General features: G+C 40.4%; 1 protein-coding gene across 15 annotated transcripts in view; it reads left to right on the top strand.

The window, feature by feature from the left end:
* The window catches only part of LOC109994242 (multiple PDZ domain protein), a 44,739-nt gene that overhangs the window by 15,857 nt on the left and 15,126 nt on the right, over positions 1–13,756 (top strand). For 9 of the 15 annotated variants that reach the window (XM_065950470.1, XM_065950465.1, XM_065950473.1 and 6 more), the window contains exons 15-27: positions 278–451; positions 998–1,186; positions 1,295–1,504; positions 2,529–2,684; positions 3,027–3,179; positions 5,049–5,348; positions 6,948–7,059; positions 7,881–8,079; positions 9,067–9,105; positions 10,652–10,789; positions 11,181–11,261; positions 11,444–11,621; positions 11,791–11,901. In XM_065950470.1, coding sequence (XP_065806542.1) covers positions 278–451; positions 998–1,186; positions 1,295–1,504; positions 2,529–2,684; positions 3,027–3,179; positions 5,049–5,348; positions 6,948–7,059; positions 7,881–8,079; positions 9,067–9,105; positions 10,652–10,789; positions 11,181–11,261; positions 11,444–11,621; positions 11,791–11,901 — 2,040 coding nt within the window. Of the gene's footprint in view, positions 1–277; positions 452–997; positions 1,187–1,294; positions 1,505–2,528; positions 2,685–3,026; positions 3,180–5,048; positions 5,349–6,947; positions 7,060–7,880; positions 8,080–9,066; positions 9,106–10,651; positions 10,790–11,180; positions 11,262–11,443; positions 11,622–11,790; positions 11,902–13,017; positions 13,105–13,756 lie in introns of all 15 variants that reach the window. The other 6 variants (XM_065950467.1, XM_065950463.1, XM_065950476.1 and 3 more) reach the window with 5 other exon arrangements.

Below are 13,756 nucleotides of genomic sequence, written 5' to 3'. Positions count from 1 at the left end.
CACCATAATTAAAATAAAACATTTATTTAAAAACAAGGTCTATAGCAGCAAGCTGTTCAAGCTTGAATAGGCATTGACATCATTTGGTTGAAGTGGATTCAATAAGCCACTTGTGTAGTGCTAAAGTAAAAAGTCTGTTTGGTGGGATGAATGACTTGTGCCTTAAAATTCAGATATTCAATTTCCCTCACATAACAGATTGAATCAAAGCTACATTTAAAGCTGCTCTACAGAGGGGTTTTTTCATTATCAACAAACGTTGTTTTTTTTGTCACAGGTCAATGGTATATCCCTAATTGGTGAGACCCACAAGGAAGTCGTCAGAATCTTGAAGGAGCTTCCCCTCAGTGTGTTTATGACCTGCTGTAGGCCCGCCCCTCACCTGCAGACTGACATGGAAACCGTCCAACCGAGAGAGTCAGAGGATTTATCCACAACCCCAGAATTGAAGGTACTGTATGTCTTAAATTTCTCCGTTGTGGGATGAATAAAGGTTTATCTTATCTTGTCTTTTCATCTGCATACTACAGTATATAACTAAAGATTTCTGCTAGATTTTAGGAATCTTTATTCATAAAGTATTTGTTTTTTCGTAACACATATACATGAATTTGAAATATTTTTCAAGTTGACGTACCCATCAACCATGTTATGCTTATTATATTTCTTACAAATATCAACTAAAGCGGATTAAGATTGTGTGATAAGCAGGGAGAGACTGAAAGTTTATTTTAACCAGATCTAGTAAGGCAGGAGCCAACAATATTTGCTCTAGATATAAAGCATATAAGGCCCTTTGGGAAGAGTATTTTCATCTCTCCAGCTTTATCTGTGATAATGTACTGAAGCTCGAGTATCGCAAAGATATTTCCCTTTTATCTCCTGCCAGAAACCTGAGCCAGAGACACAACTTGAGGCTAACAGCCTATGGGGTAGGGAGTGAAACTGAGGGAGGCATGCTGTTAGTTACTCAGAGATTTTGGGCTTTTTTCCTCAGCAGAAACAAATAGACCTGAGCAGTGTTCTGGTTGTTGGAGACTCAGAAGGGAACACAGCAGCAGTGACACGGGATAATGTCACAGAGGAGGCAATAGGATCTCCTTTAGCTATGTGGGAGCTGGAGATCCAGAATATAGAGCTCGAAAAAGGAGAAGGAGGACTAGGATTCAGCATTCTGGACTACCAGGTGGGAAATATTCCTGGAACATATTGGATTTGTGAAAATATGGACCTTAAAATGTAGGTAAGAAGAACCTCTTCTTAAAAGTACTTTTCCGGTCTGTCCCTGCCACAGGACCCACTGGACCCCTCTAAGACAGTGATCGTGATTCGCTCTCTGGTTCCTAACGGTGTCGCGGAGCAGGATGGCAGACTGCTGCCGGGAGACAGGCTCATGTACGTCAACAGCACCGACCTGGAGAACGCCAGCCTGGAGGATGCCGTGCAGGCCTTGAAGGGGGCCAAGCTTGGCACGGTCCAGATAGGAGTTGCCAAACCACTGCCTGTAAGAACCAGAATCAGGATTGTTACTTTTTCCCCTTGGCTTTAAATCCAAAAACGTAATGTAAAATGTGACTTGTGTGTGAGGGTGAACAGAAAATAGTTTTATACATAATGCTGTGGGTTTTTTTTTTTTGTTATCTGCATGTCATGGGTTTATCAGTGCATGTATGAGTGGCTGTGAATCAGGCTGTCTTTATATCATGTGACTCAGTATTCCATCATGAGGTTTCGGCTTACAAGGGCTTGAATTTTTCATGCGGGAAAAAGAGTGGCTGTATGGTTAAGCTTTCCACCCATTGTTCTTTTCAGTGGAGGCGGCCATCCCAAAAAGCTCCATGCCCCTTTGTTTCATATTATTAAGTTCTCATTATTTTCCAAGAGCACAGACTCTCTGTAACATTTAAACACACATAGGCACCTGACAAAACACCCACTCAGTCTAATGCCATGTTCATGGCTATGGGATCCTCTGCAGAAATTCATGCATTCTTTCAGCTTAAGAGCTGCATTTCTCTGGTATTGAATCTGTTGTTGGATTACTCAGTGAGACCTCTGGGCTGCGTAGGTTAGCTGTATTACAGAGCTGTAGGAAGGAAGCCTCTGTGGAGCTTACAAACCCTCCCTCTGGACATGGAATGTGCTTCTACAGGGGTATTTTATCGTATTGCCTCCCAAGATTGAGTCAGTCAAGAGTAATCCTCCAATATGCCTATGCTCCTTTCTTTTCTGTCTGGGCTGCATAGTACACTCAACTCTGAAGAATACATGAAATGTTTAAGATCTTTTCTGTTCAGAATTCATTCAAAGAGAGTCACGAGTGTGCCGTGTTGAGCATTTTCTCTTCTTGAACGCTTCCTTAGCAAGATCAACACTTAACTCTTTGCATAGTGTATGAAAGCTTCTCTAACTCCTCACTTCTTTTTTCCATTCCATACTAACATTCGTAGCGGCTTTATCTGGGCGTAAAACCAAAAGTAAAATAATAAATAGCTGGAGGCACTGAAAGAATCTCTCCACTTTCCTAGGATTTAGGATATTCCCACTCTCCACACCCATATGGTGAGCAGGAAATAACTTCATCATCCACCATCCATTCATATGCCTTCAACAATATAAGGGTTGAAGAAGGAGAGGAAGGAGGACTGGCTGAGGGCGTCGTTTACCGAGCAGAGCCGGCATTGGTTAGTTAGCTTTTGGGAAAAGAATGAAGACATAAATACAAATAAAACAATCAAAACAACATGAAACATGGAAAATAAACAGTACTTTACATGTAATATTTTCCTCACCAAGAGAGGTCTGCTTGCTTTTTTTAAATTTAACAGTAAGCTTGGTTATATGCCATTACTCGAGTGCTGCATTTATTTTTGTGTCAGCTGTATTTTGTAACTAGATAAGTTAAGCATGAGGGACTTTAGGTAAATATAATATTGTAATTTTAGCTCTCTGTGATTGGATAGTTCAAATGATAGCAGCCTGTATTGTGTCCCTGTGTGTTCAACTTCTTCCATTCGTCCTTACAGATTGACACAGGAGAAGCCGACCTGTCTGACGAGAAGATGTTAGATCACACTTACTCTAGTATCATGGACGACACTTTCCAGGCGTCCATGATTGCTCTGCACGGCAGCACCTGCAGTGCAGACTTGGACTTCCTGCACTCATCTACACCCAAGGTAAACAACCCCTTTCTTTTCACCATGTAGTAACAGCTGAAGCTGAAAGCACATCTTGAATGTTTCCCTCATTTTAATAGATGTCCCTGCAACAGTGACTGCCCTTTAATGTAGTAAAAAGGTGGTCATTATGTTGTGCTTTTTGTAATTGAAAGCTTAAATGTCATGTGAAGTGCTTGCTCCCTTTGTTTGGGCAGTCATAACAAGATTGATTGTGTTGTTCTGCGACTATTGCAGCTGCTTCTGTTGCTTTGAGTGCCCAAGAGCAGCTCCCCAAATGGATCTGAAATTATAAGAAAATCAACAAAAACAGTGAGGGGCACACAACATTTTTCCTTAAGGTATCTGTGTGCTTCCAGTTCTCCCAAAGGTCGCACTTTCAGACTTGTCAGACTTTCCTTGGAAATGTATACTAAAACAAAGCATCCTAGAGGGACACACATGGCATAAGGCATTTTAAGGCGTTTTATGACTTGGGGATTTCACAGAAACGGATTTCAAATGTTTGTATGAGGTCAGACAGCTCAGTCTTCTTGTCATGATGAACCGTTTTCCTCTCTAAAGCTCCAGGGAGAAACTGCAGATAAATCTCAGCCTTTCTTCAGTGACAGTAAATGGTGGCTCAGCTTTTCAGACGGGCAGACAGTATCTAAGGCGATATATTTTGAAGGAATATGGATGTGTTGTTCCTGTCTGGTCCATAACTGTTTGTGGGACAACAGTAGAAAGGTCAGCAGGGAGTTAAAGATCAAATAAGCTCAGTGAGCCCACAAAGTCGGCCTCCAACGTTCCTGTCGATGAAACACTGACAGCTTCTTTTCTCATGATCACACTGATAGATTGCTGTTTTTGCTTCTTTGATGGTTGTTTGGCTTTGAAGAGAGTTATTCATGTGCACACACACAAGTTCATTCTCTTCAAGGCCAATGAAAAAGTACTTTTTTTAGATATTTTTTGAGACGCTCCTGTCTTATCGCTGTGTAAAAAAGGACTGTGCCCTTTAAAAAAAAACAGGAGATTAGATCAATTTAACAGACTCAGCCAGTCCATTGATATCGTTCTGTGCAATGAAAAGTTTTATTCGGTAAACTTTGACTAGTGGGTGATATTTAAAGATTAATGTTTGGACTCTTTCATGTCATGTGTGGATAATTTAGAGGTTTGCAAACAGCATTTTATTGAAAATTTATTTATTTATCACTCCCTCCCTAATAAACCATGCATGCCATTTAAATAATTATTGCCCGTAATAATGTTATGTGCACTTTTTTGAAGGGTATGAAGAAATGTAGCCATAAAAAATACAGACATTTTAAATAGTTTAAAGTTTACAACCCCCCCCCCCCAGAAATAAACACAATTTAGATGTTTTACTTATACCTTGAAATGTCATTCCTCTTTTCATAATTGATGTTGTACAGATCCCTGTGAATACTCACACTTTTAGATTTAGCAGCCCAGAAAGTATTTATCCACCTCATTTGATCTGACTCACACATTTCTGCTTTAGATCTCTGTGTCGTGTTTGTATATTGAGGCCCACTTGAATTTGCATATTTTAATTTTTTTGCCAAAGATTTCTACGTTTTTCCCGGCTCCCAAACAAAAGGGCTTGTTGAGATTCATCACCACACAGTCTGTTTCTAATAATGTCTTAAATGAAGTTAAAAAAAAAAATCTATTTTGTGCTTTGCAAGCTCAAGATCCCCAGTAATTCTGCTGTTCTCTATTGGCCACTGATGGCTTTTCTATGGCTCATTACAAGGAGGGTAGGACGGCGATTGAGCGAGATGAATTCCCCCTGTTGGGCAATTGTCTATCTAACAGAGTGGAACGTTCATTCAGCTGCTGTGCTTTATTTTACCTCAGCTGACAGCTCGTCTCGACTTGTCGGAGGAGCCTCCTCGCTTCGCAGCGGCGTCCGGCTTCCCAGACGACACTCAGGCGTTCTCTCTGGAGAAGTCCCCCCCGTTCTCCCCGCCGAGTCTGAGAGGTCACGCCTCCGATTTGACCTCCATACTGAGCAGTAATGATCAGTACCTGCTGGCACAGCATGTGAGCAAAGAGGACGAAGTGGAGAGCTTGAACTCATACAGCACGTTTGCAAACGTCCCAGAGGAGTCCGTGGAGCTGCCTCCGTCTTTCGGAGATATAAAGATTTTGATGAAGGTAAAATAAGCTTATTGTGACCTGTAGAGTTGGTAGACTTCAAAACAGGATGAGCAATGATCATTCAGTTGAAACGATGAATGATAGCTGGTGATTGGCATGCAGGGAAAAAAAAAATCACATATTTGAAAAGGTTAATTAGAAAAACTGAAAAATATATCATCCCTGATCTTCTTTGAAAAATAATTTCTCAAGGTAACTTCCTCCCTCTCCTCACTCAGATGTGAGGCTCTTTTCAAATATTGTAGAAACAAAAGTTCAAGCTTTTTTTAAATTTTCAATTCATTTCCCATGTGCCGCACCTGCCGGTACCGGTCCTTTAAAGCGGTGCAGACGGGCTGTGAAAGAACCTCCACAAAGCAGAATGAATAAATAAATATCACCATGATGATTCATCCTTAACCTGATTAAAACAGTCTTTTAATGACATTACATAGAAGTTAGTGAACTTATAATACTTCTCTCTGATTGTGAACTTCCTTGTATGTGTCTTTTATTACCATCAGCATGTCTAAATACTTTGCTTTGCCTGTGAAGGACAGCTGTAGTGATGAAACGTGATGTTCCCCTCTGCTATGGTGGGAAACTACAGATTTACACAGACGCTCATTTATTTGCATGAAACAAAATCCACTCAAATACTGACCTTAACAGCACAAACAAAAGGAGCATTCGTCACTACATACTATCAAGGGTTTACCCGGTCGGACAAAACAGGCATTTTAAGGCAGTGAAGTTATCTGCCATACAATTTTAGCATTTTCCTCCTTTTTTTATCTAGAAAGATCACCACCATCCACGATCGATAAACTGATGGACAACCCTCTCACTCTTTTCATATCGTGGACCTGTCTCAAGCAGAGTCTCCACACATGCTCCCCAGAGAAGCAACACCGACACCCAGATAGGGGGGAGAGATAGAAAAACCTTGGATCTTTGACACTCATGGATTGAAGTGTGACGTCTCGTAGTTAATAAGGATCCTCACATGCTTCAGTTTTAAAGACTTTTAAGCCCACTCTGTTGCTGTCGATTTCACTGAGGACCACGCTGTTTTGGATCGATTTGATACGCTGCCATTAACGTAAAGATGGCATTACTCTGCCTTACACTGCTCACCTGCTGAGGTGAGAACGCGATCGCAGGTGAAAGCATTCTTAACACGAGTTGATCGTTTGGGGGAGAAGTTATAGAACATGCAGCCGATTAAGTAAGTCAGCGTAGAAGCATGAAGAGCAGAGAAACAGCAGGAGAAGGACGAGCTGCTGTGTGCATTTATTAGTGTGAGTGCACCCTAAGAGAGCAGAGTTGTAGGCGTGTGTGTGTGTGTGTGTGTGTGTGTGTGTGTGTTGGGGAGGCAAAGAACACTCTAATGGTGGAGCAGATTAAAGATGGTCAAGGAGAATAAAGACAGGTAATAGTTTGAGTTGTGAAATTATAAAACAGTATAACCTCTACATATTACCTGTCGTAATATTATATTTCAAACTTAACAAACAACTGAAGTTTGGGAAAGGCCGCTCTAAAGAGCCCAGCTTTGTTTGAAGTCTCTTTTCATCTTTTCTGTTGAATAACCTTGTCGAATTATCTCTCCGTAAGGACGAGGACGTCGGCGTGAAAGAACCGGCAGAAGACGATGACAAGGAGGCGCTGACCTCCGGGAGCAACTTTGAAAGGACTATCACTGTTGTCAAGGGCAACTCCAGCCTTGGTTTGTGTTAATTTCTTCACTTTTTTTAAAAAATAGTTTATTTCTTCTCTGCATCCATCAAAAGAAGTGTAAATGAGGTTGGCCTTTACTTTTGTGGCAGATTTGTTATGAATGCCAGATGGGAAACAAAATGGTAGAAAAGATTATTTGGCTGCTTTCCAGTCTGAAAGGGTAACTTCAGGGTTTTTTTGCATTTCAAAACACACCGAGGGAACTGCTACTGACTCAGAGAATACTAAGTTTACCTTCTTAAACAAAAAGGTGTTCTGAAAGCACTCTTTATAATCCTCAATTCGGCCTCATTTTGCTTTTGAGTAGTCTTTTTTGGATTTCTATTACTGTTTTGTTTATCCAACCTTTTTTACACTGGCTATAGTTCCACTACTTAACAAAAGATGCTGCTGTTATGTTTATGATCTTTTCAAAAGAACCCCTGAGCTCTGAGGGAGTTTGAAAGTGTAAGAAATGTTGAGTAGAAATATATTATTCAACACTTTCGAGTGACTGCATTGAGTGTGAATTAAAACCAAATGGAGGAGTGCTTTCATAGTTTCAAAGGTTAATATTCTGGATTATGAGAAGAGGTTTCTTTTACTGTTTCCAGAGGGAAAACTCTGCTGTCAGTCACTTTTATATTAGATGGAAATGATTAATGAAGCTATAATATACCATTACATTGTAGTGAGTGATTTTCTTTGATTATAGAGTTGAAATGTTCTCTTGGTGGCATTGTTTGATCTGTACTTCAGGAGTTGTTCCTCTAAAAGGTCCAAACTATTAGTTCCAGGCTGAGTGTGTAATAGGACTTTTTAAATCTAAAGGGATGACGGTGAGCGCCATGAAGGATGGTCTGGGAATGCTGGTTCGCAGCATTATCCACGGTGGCTCAATCAGCCGCGACGGGCGTCTCGGTGTGGGCGATCTCATCCTGGCTATCAACGGAGAACCTACAGCCAACATGACGAATGTTCAGGCCAGAGCCATGCTGAGACGACACTCTCTTATTGGACCGGACCTGGGGTAAGAGACTGCGAATGCAATGCATTATCTGCGAATGCACGCATTATCTGTACATTGTGCAATGTAATGTCCAAACATAAAATAAGAGGTGTCACTATACTTATTGAAAATGACATGTAATGCTGCTTCCGTATGAAGTCATTTTAAAAAGTAAAAACTCTGAGATATGTGTCTAGAAGTGGACTCCTGCTCTCAGACAGGATCCAAAGAAAGTACTGGAGCACACAAATCTCTTAAAGCAAATGTATTTAGGTGGAAAGGACTAACGTTTGGATGCACTGCGTCTTCCTCAGAGTCCAACATTTGTAGCAACATTTTGCTTCTAGGAATAGTAATGCAGAGCAAAATCAAATCTTGATCAGGAAATCTATTTTTTATTTTATTTTTCTTCACATCTGAACCTTTTTAGTTTCATCGTCTGTGATCAAATGATTCCAGTCTGTTGATCATAATTAAAATCTGTTTTATTTCCACTGATCCACTTTTATCTTTCACTTTGCTGTGGATCATTTCATTCGAGAACAGTTTGCAGTCGTTCTTTAAAAATTCAAGAAAAAAAGTCTCAGCAAACTTTGACTTATTAAGCTGAATTCTGAATTCTCTTTACTGCACTGAGATCGGGTCGCGCTGGTGTTTTGGTACCAAGGTCTTTGAAATTGTTCTCTGCTCTTGAAAAATGAATGGTGCTGCTGAGTTCTTCATTAGAAAAATCAAAACACGAGCAAGGCTGGCCAAATTTTATTACATTTTATTTTTATTTTTTTGAAGATGTCTGATCAAATTGAAACTTCACTAACGCTTGACATCTTTTCAAAAAACCTGAATCAATGCAGGATTGATTTACTCACCTGGGCTGCTCATATGTTGCACTGAAGGAGTTTATATTCCCTCCGTTCTGGTTGTGGTGTTTCACACGTTCTGCATGCTGAACTAAACGTGGCAGTTGTGTTAGCTTTGGTGCATAAAAGCAAACTCTTCACGTTCTAGATCTTGTGCCACCGAGGACGATCTGTGCCCATTTTATGTGTGAGTATGACTAACTTCCACGCAGGTTGCGTTTTTTTTGTTTTTGTTTTGTTTTTTGTTGCAAAGAAGCTGCCGTCTTGGTTTTCTACCTCCTTTTGTTTTTCTCCATCTGCTGTTGAGCTTCATCACTTTCAGTCGAAAAGTTTTATCCAGATAATCAAAAAGAAAGGTTGTTTATTTAAGTCAAGAAGAAATACAATTATAGAAAAATATTTAAGTTTTCATTCTGAACTGCTACTGGTGAAGACGCTGAAGTTTATATCCTTGGTTTGCAGGTTCATCTTGTTGTTGTATAAACCAACTTATATTAAAAATGTGTATCAATACATATTAACACACATAACATGTTTTCACATACACTCCTGAGAATATCAAGATTACTTTCAGGGGGGCGGGGGGGTCTCCTGAGGTAAGACATGATTTTAATAAAAGGCTTGGAAGTAGCAGGTGATGCTATAAAGAGAATATTTGCCTTTATATCAACATATCATATCAGCAGACACAGTATATAAACGTCACACCCCCCCCCCCCCCCTCCCTCCCCCTATTGGCTCGAGGTGAATTCTCCTGAGAATATCCTGCTGTGTTCTCACATCAGCTCACCCGTCTTGCTGCAGAAAAACTTGAAAAAAAACTTGGAAGTTTTCTGCAAGTGTGAAAAGCACCATCAGTCACATCAGTATCTGGATAAATCTTGATAGACTGCGTCACTTACTGACCAAACTTCTTTCCTATTATGTCTGTGACTAACATGTTCACTTGTTATCTTCATGCTCATTGTTTTCTTTTTAACCTTTTATAACTCACTGTATTAGTATTACTCGTTTGTTTTTTTGAAGCTTCTCCATTTCTCTCACAGCACGTTGTTCACTCCCCCTTTTAATGACCTCACTGGACTTGTAATTTCCTCTCTGTCTGCATGTCATCACATTTCTGAAACCAACTCAAGCTCTCTGTTTCACTCCAATGTGTCATTGTGCCCCTTCAGAAACAACTTCACTCTGACATGATTGGAAATCAGGCTTTTAAGTGGGTGTCATTTCTCAACAGGAATTAGAAAACCTGTCCATGATCTGATAATCAACGGCCCTTCAGATTCGTCACGCTGTCGATGATTTGTTTAGATTATCTGTCAGGTGTCAAATGAATTGCATCGCACCTTGGGCAGGTGATATGGAGAATGCATTTCAGAGACAGTTCATTCAGGTTTACTGAAGTCTAGTGATCATATGCAGGAGGAGAAGGACATTTGATGAAAAAAAAAAAAAAAAAAAAAAAAAGTTCCATGAAAGCGGGGGTAGTTTGATAGCTTTCAAAGCCATTTGCACTTGAATGCAGTAGTCCATTTTGGGTGAATTACTGTGAGAGTTCATAATGAGTGGGTAAAGGATGTCAAATGTATTGTTTTTAAGAGATGTCTGATTCATTTGTGTGTGTGTGCGTGCGTGTGTGGTTGTGTGTGTGTGCGTGGTGTGTGGTTGTGTGTGTGTGTGTGTGCGTGCGTGTGTGGTTGTGTGTGGTATGGGGTTGGTGGGGGGGGGTTCAGCATTACATATGTTCCAGCAGAGTACCTGGAGGAGTACAAGGCCAGCCTGGAGCAGACTACAGATGAGGTCTTCCCTGAAACTGCCCCAGTCCCAGATCCAGATCCAGATCCTGCTCCGGTCTCGGATCCATCTCAAAAGTATGTCCTCAAAGCCGAGAGAAATAGACGAACCCCTTATGTGTACATTCAGTGTGTTACATGACAAACGTGTTCAATGTATTTACCTCATTGAAAAGCCCTGGTTCATCGTGCAGTGTTTATGTGCGTGTCTGTGTTAGCTAGCAGGATTCATCTTCCGTTACCCTTTTTATGCTTTAACGCCACCAACTGGCAAACAGTGGTATGACATCAAACAAAGTAAACAGGAGCTTTAAAGTGCTTCTATTGTTCAAAACTCCACAGGGTACATATCATGTTCTTTTAACAAATTGTCATTTTATCTTGTCCATAGATCTTAAACAAATCTTAACACTTATGTGAATAAAAAAAATGTTTGAATTAAATCAGACCATTTCCTTTCAATGTGTAGAGATATTCCTAACCTCCCTGAAAGGGAAGATGGTGAGGGAGAGGAGAGCGCCTCTTACAACAACTGGAATCAACCAAGGAAGTGAGTACACAACTATTCATGCTTAACATATCTCATTTTGTGACATTCACCTGAAACTGTTGATGTCTGAGATAAGGTTTTATTTACATCAAAGCATGTAATAAGAATTCACAATTTAAACAGTACCAAAGCCACAAAAATGTTTTAAAAACAGAGTTCTGTGGTTGTTGTCCCTCCCTCAGAGTTGAGCTCTTCCGCAAACCCGGCAAGTCCTTGGGTATCAGCATCGTTGGAGGCCGAGGGATGGGCAGCCGGCTCAGTAATGGAGAGGTCATGAGGGGCATTTTTATCAAGCACATCCTGGAGGACAGTCCTGCTGGACAGAACGGGACCCTGAAGACCGGAGACAGGATTGTAGAGGTAAAAGAGGAAGACACAGAATCAATCGACTTGTACAGATTTCCAACTTCATTCAGTGTTTTTCCATGTTGAATGTGAAAAACAAAATAAAATAAAATAAAAAACACTATTCTGAATGGAAATGTTTGGACACCTGACAGACTGCTTTCCCCCCCGCTGTCTTCTTCAGGTGGATGGCGTGGACCTAAGAGATGCAAGTCACGAGGAGGCAGTGGAGGCCATACGCAGGGCGGGCAACCCGGTCTCCTTCTTGGTCCAGAGTATTATCCACAGGCCGAGGGTACGTCTGTGTTTTTAGCACCAATTATTACCAACTACTGTATAATCAAAAGGTCAGAATTTCTCCAGTCTGAAGCTTCTTTTTTCATGCATGATAAAAGCTCCACACCGGCCTTTTGGGGCACTTTCAAACTAAAATGTTCAAAATAAATTCCCCGCAGTATCTGCTTTGCTTTTTAAATGATAAAGGCAGTCGTTCTGAAATCTTTTGTTAACGCAACAACAAACCCTGCGTGGCATTTTAAAATATATTAGCAAGTTGAAACCTCTAAGTAGCGCATTCATTGAAAATCACCGTATCCACAACATCGTTTGTTGTTTCAAAGTGCCCTCAGGCTTTTAAAGCATGACTAAGTAGTTTCCTGCTGGGGCTGCATCTGGCTTTGTTCCAGCATCAGATCTCTCACAGTCAGTCACTTTTTATTTTTATTTTTTTTGTGCAACCTCAAATATTCCCACATGCTTTCCTTAACATTCTGGTTACTCATCTTTACGCCTTATGGAAACTCATGATGTTATAATAAGGCACATTCAGAGGAGGCACACGAAGCAAGGCGAGAATTCATGCTTAAAAAGAATCATACTTAACTGTGGTGACGTGATATATGCAAACAAACTCTTTACCATAATAATATTGTTTTTAGCCGTAGTAAATGATTCTGAGGGCGCCATTAAGCCTTCAAATCCCACTGCACGCTATACTCCTGGCAGCAAACAGCAGACTTGCTAAATTAGCAGCTAACTGGTTGAAACAGTAGAGTATTTAGCATTTATTAGCTTAATTTGGCATTCAGATTTTTCCCTGAAGTGTTGGTTAAGGACAATAAAAGAGCTACAAGCAGAGTGAATATGTGACATAATCCGCTGTTAGCCGATCGCAAATTATTTAAAAGTCAGTTAACTAACGTTTCTTATTTCCAGTGTCAACCATCTGCTTTGAATTTAGCATCCAGACTTGAGTGCCTCCTCTTCATCTCTATGAAGCAGAAGTTGAATTTCAAAACATTCCTCCTCCCTTAAAAAAAAACAACTATTTTTTTTTATTTTCACTTCATTATTTTCTACATTATGAGTTTCCTCAAATCTACATCTGTGTTCCTCCACACTGCTTCCTCAGCCTGAGTCAATATATAGTCCAGCTCCATCACCTGCTGTAAAGAAACACACTGCTGCGATCACATGCATGCCACATGCCACACATCAGGTAATCTGTCCTTCTTGTCTCTCATTTCTTTTGCATCACGGCTAATCTTTGTTGCCTTACCTTTAGTGCCTTCTTTCTCTTTTAGTCTCTCTCTTCTGAACTGCATCCTTTACTTTGATGCACACATCATGAGAATGGGGGGGGGGAGAGAAGACAGAGGAGAATTGGAGTTGCCTTCTAGGAGAAAAAGACACTGGGTTTTGATTTTGATTTGCTGGCTTCTTATTCCATTTTATGATCTTACTGTTACATAACATGAACCATAAAGATGTTTTTAATCACACAGGGGGAAATCAGTTTTTGCCACGAGTAGATTAGAAACCTTTTGTGCCTACGGTGTGTTATTTAGATATACAACACACATCCAGACTAGATGGAAAAGGAAAAAGTTCTAACCTATGTGGGATACAAAGGTGTGAATTCTGGAAAGTTACGAGAAGAAGAAAACGTTTCCCATGGATTCTAATGCCATTGTCTTGAGCTGAAACTCAATTGAAATTTATAACAAAAGAGTGAATAGCTTAATAAATATTATTTTTGATTGGACGGTAGCGCTTAGTGCTTTAGGCAGGTCAGTAATGCCGTTTTCAAACGCAGCCACCGGGGACCACCTAGAGAGTATAATAACATATCCTCGCTGTTTCCCTTTTAA

Source organism: Labrus bergylta, chromosome 22, assembly GCF_963930695.1.
Source record: "Labrus bergylta chromosome 22, fLabBer1.1, whole genome shotgun sequence".
Classification (NCBI taxonomy): domain Eukaryota; kingdom Metazoa; phylum Chordata; class Actinopteri; order Labriformes; family Labridae; genus Labrus; species Labrus bergylta.
The sequence above is the reverse complement of the archived record's forward strand: the minus strand, read 5'-3'. Positions and strand labels throughout refer to the sequence as shown.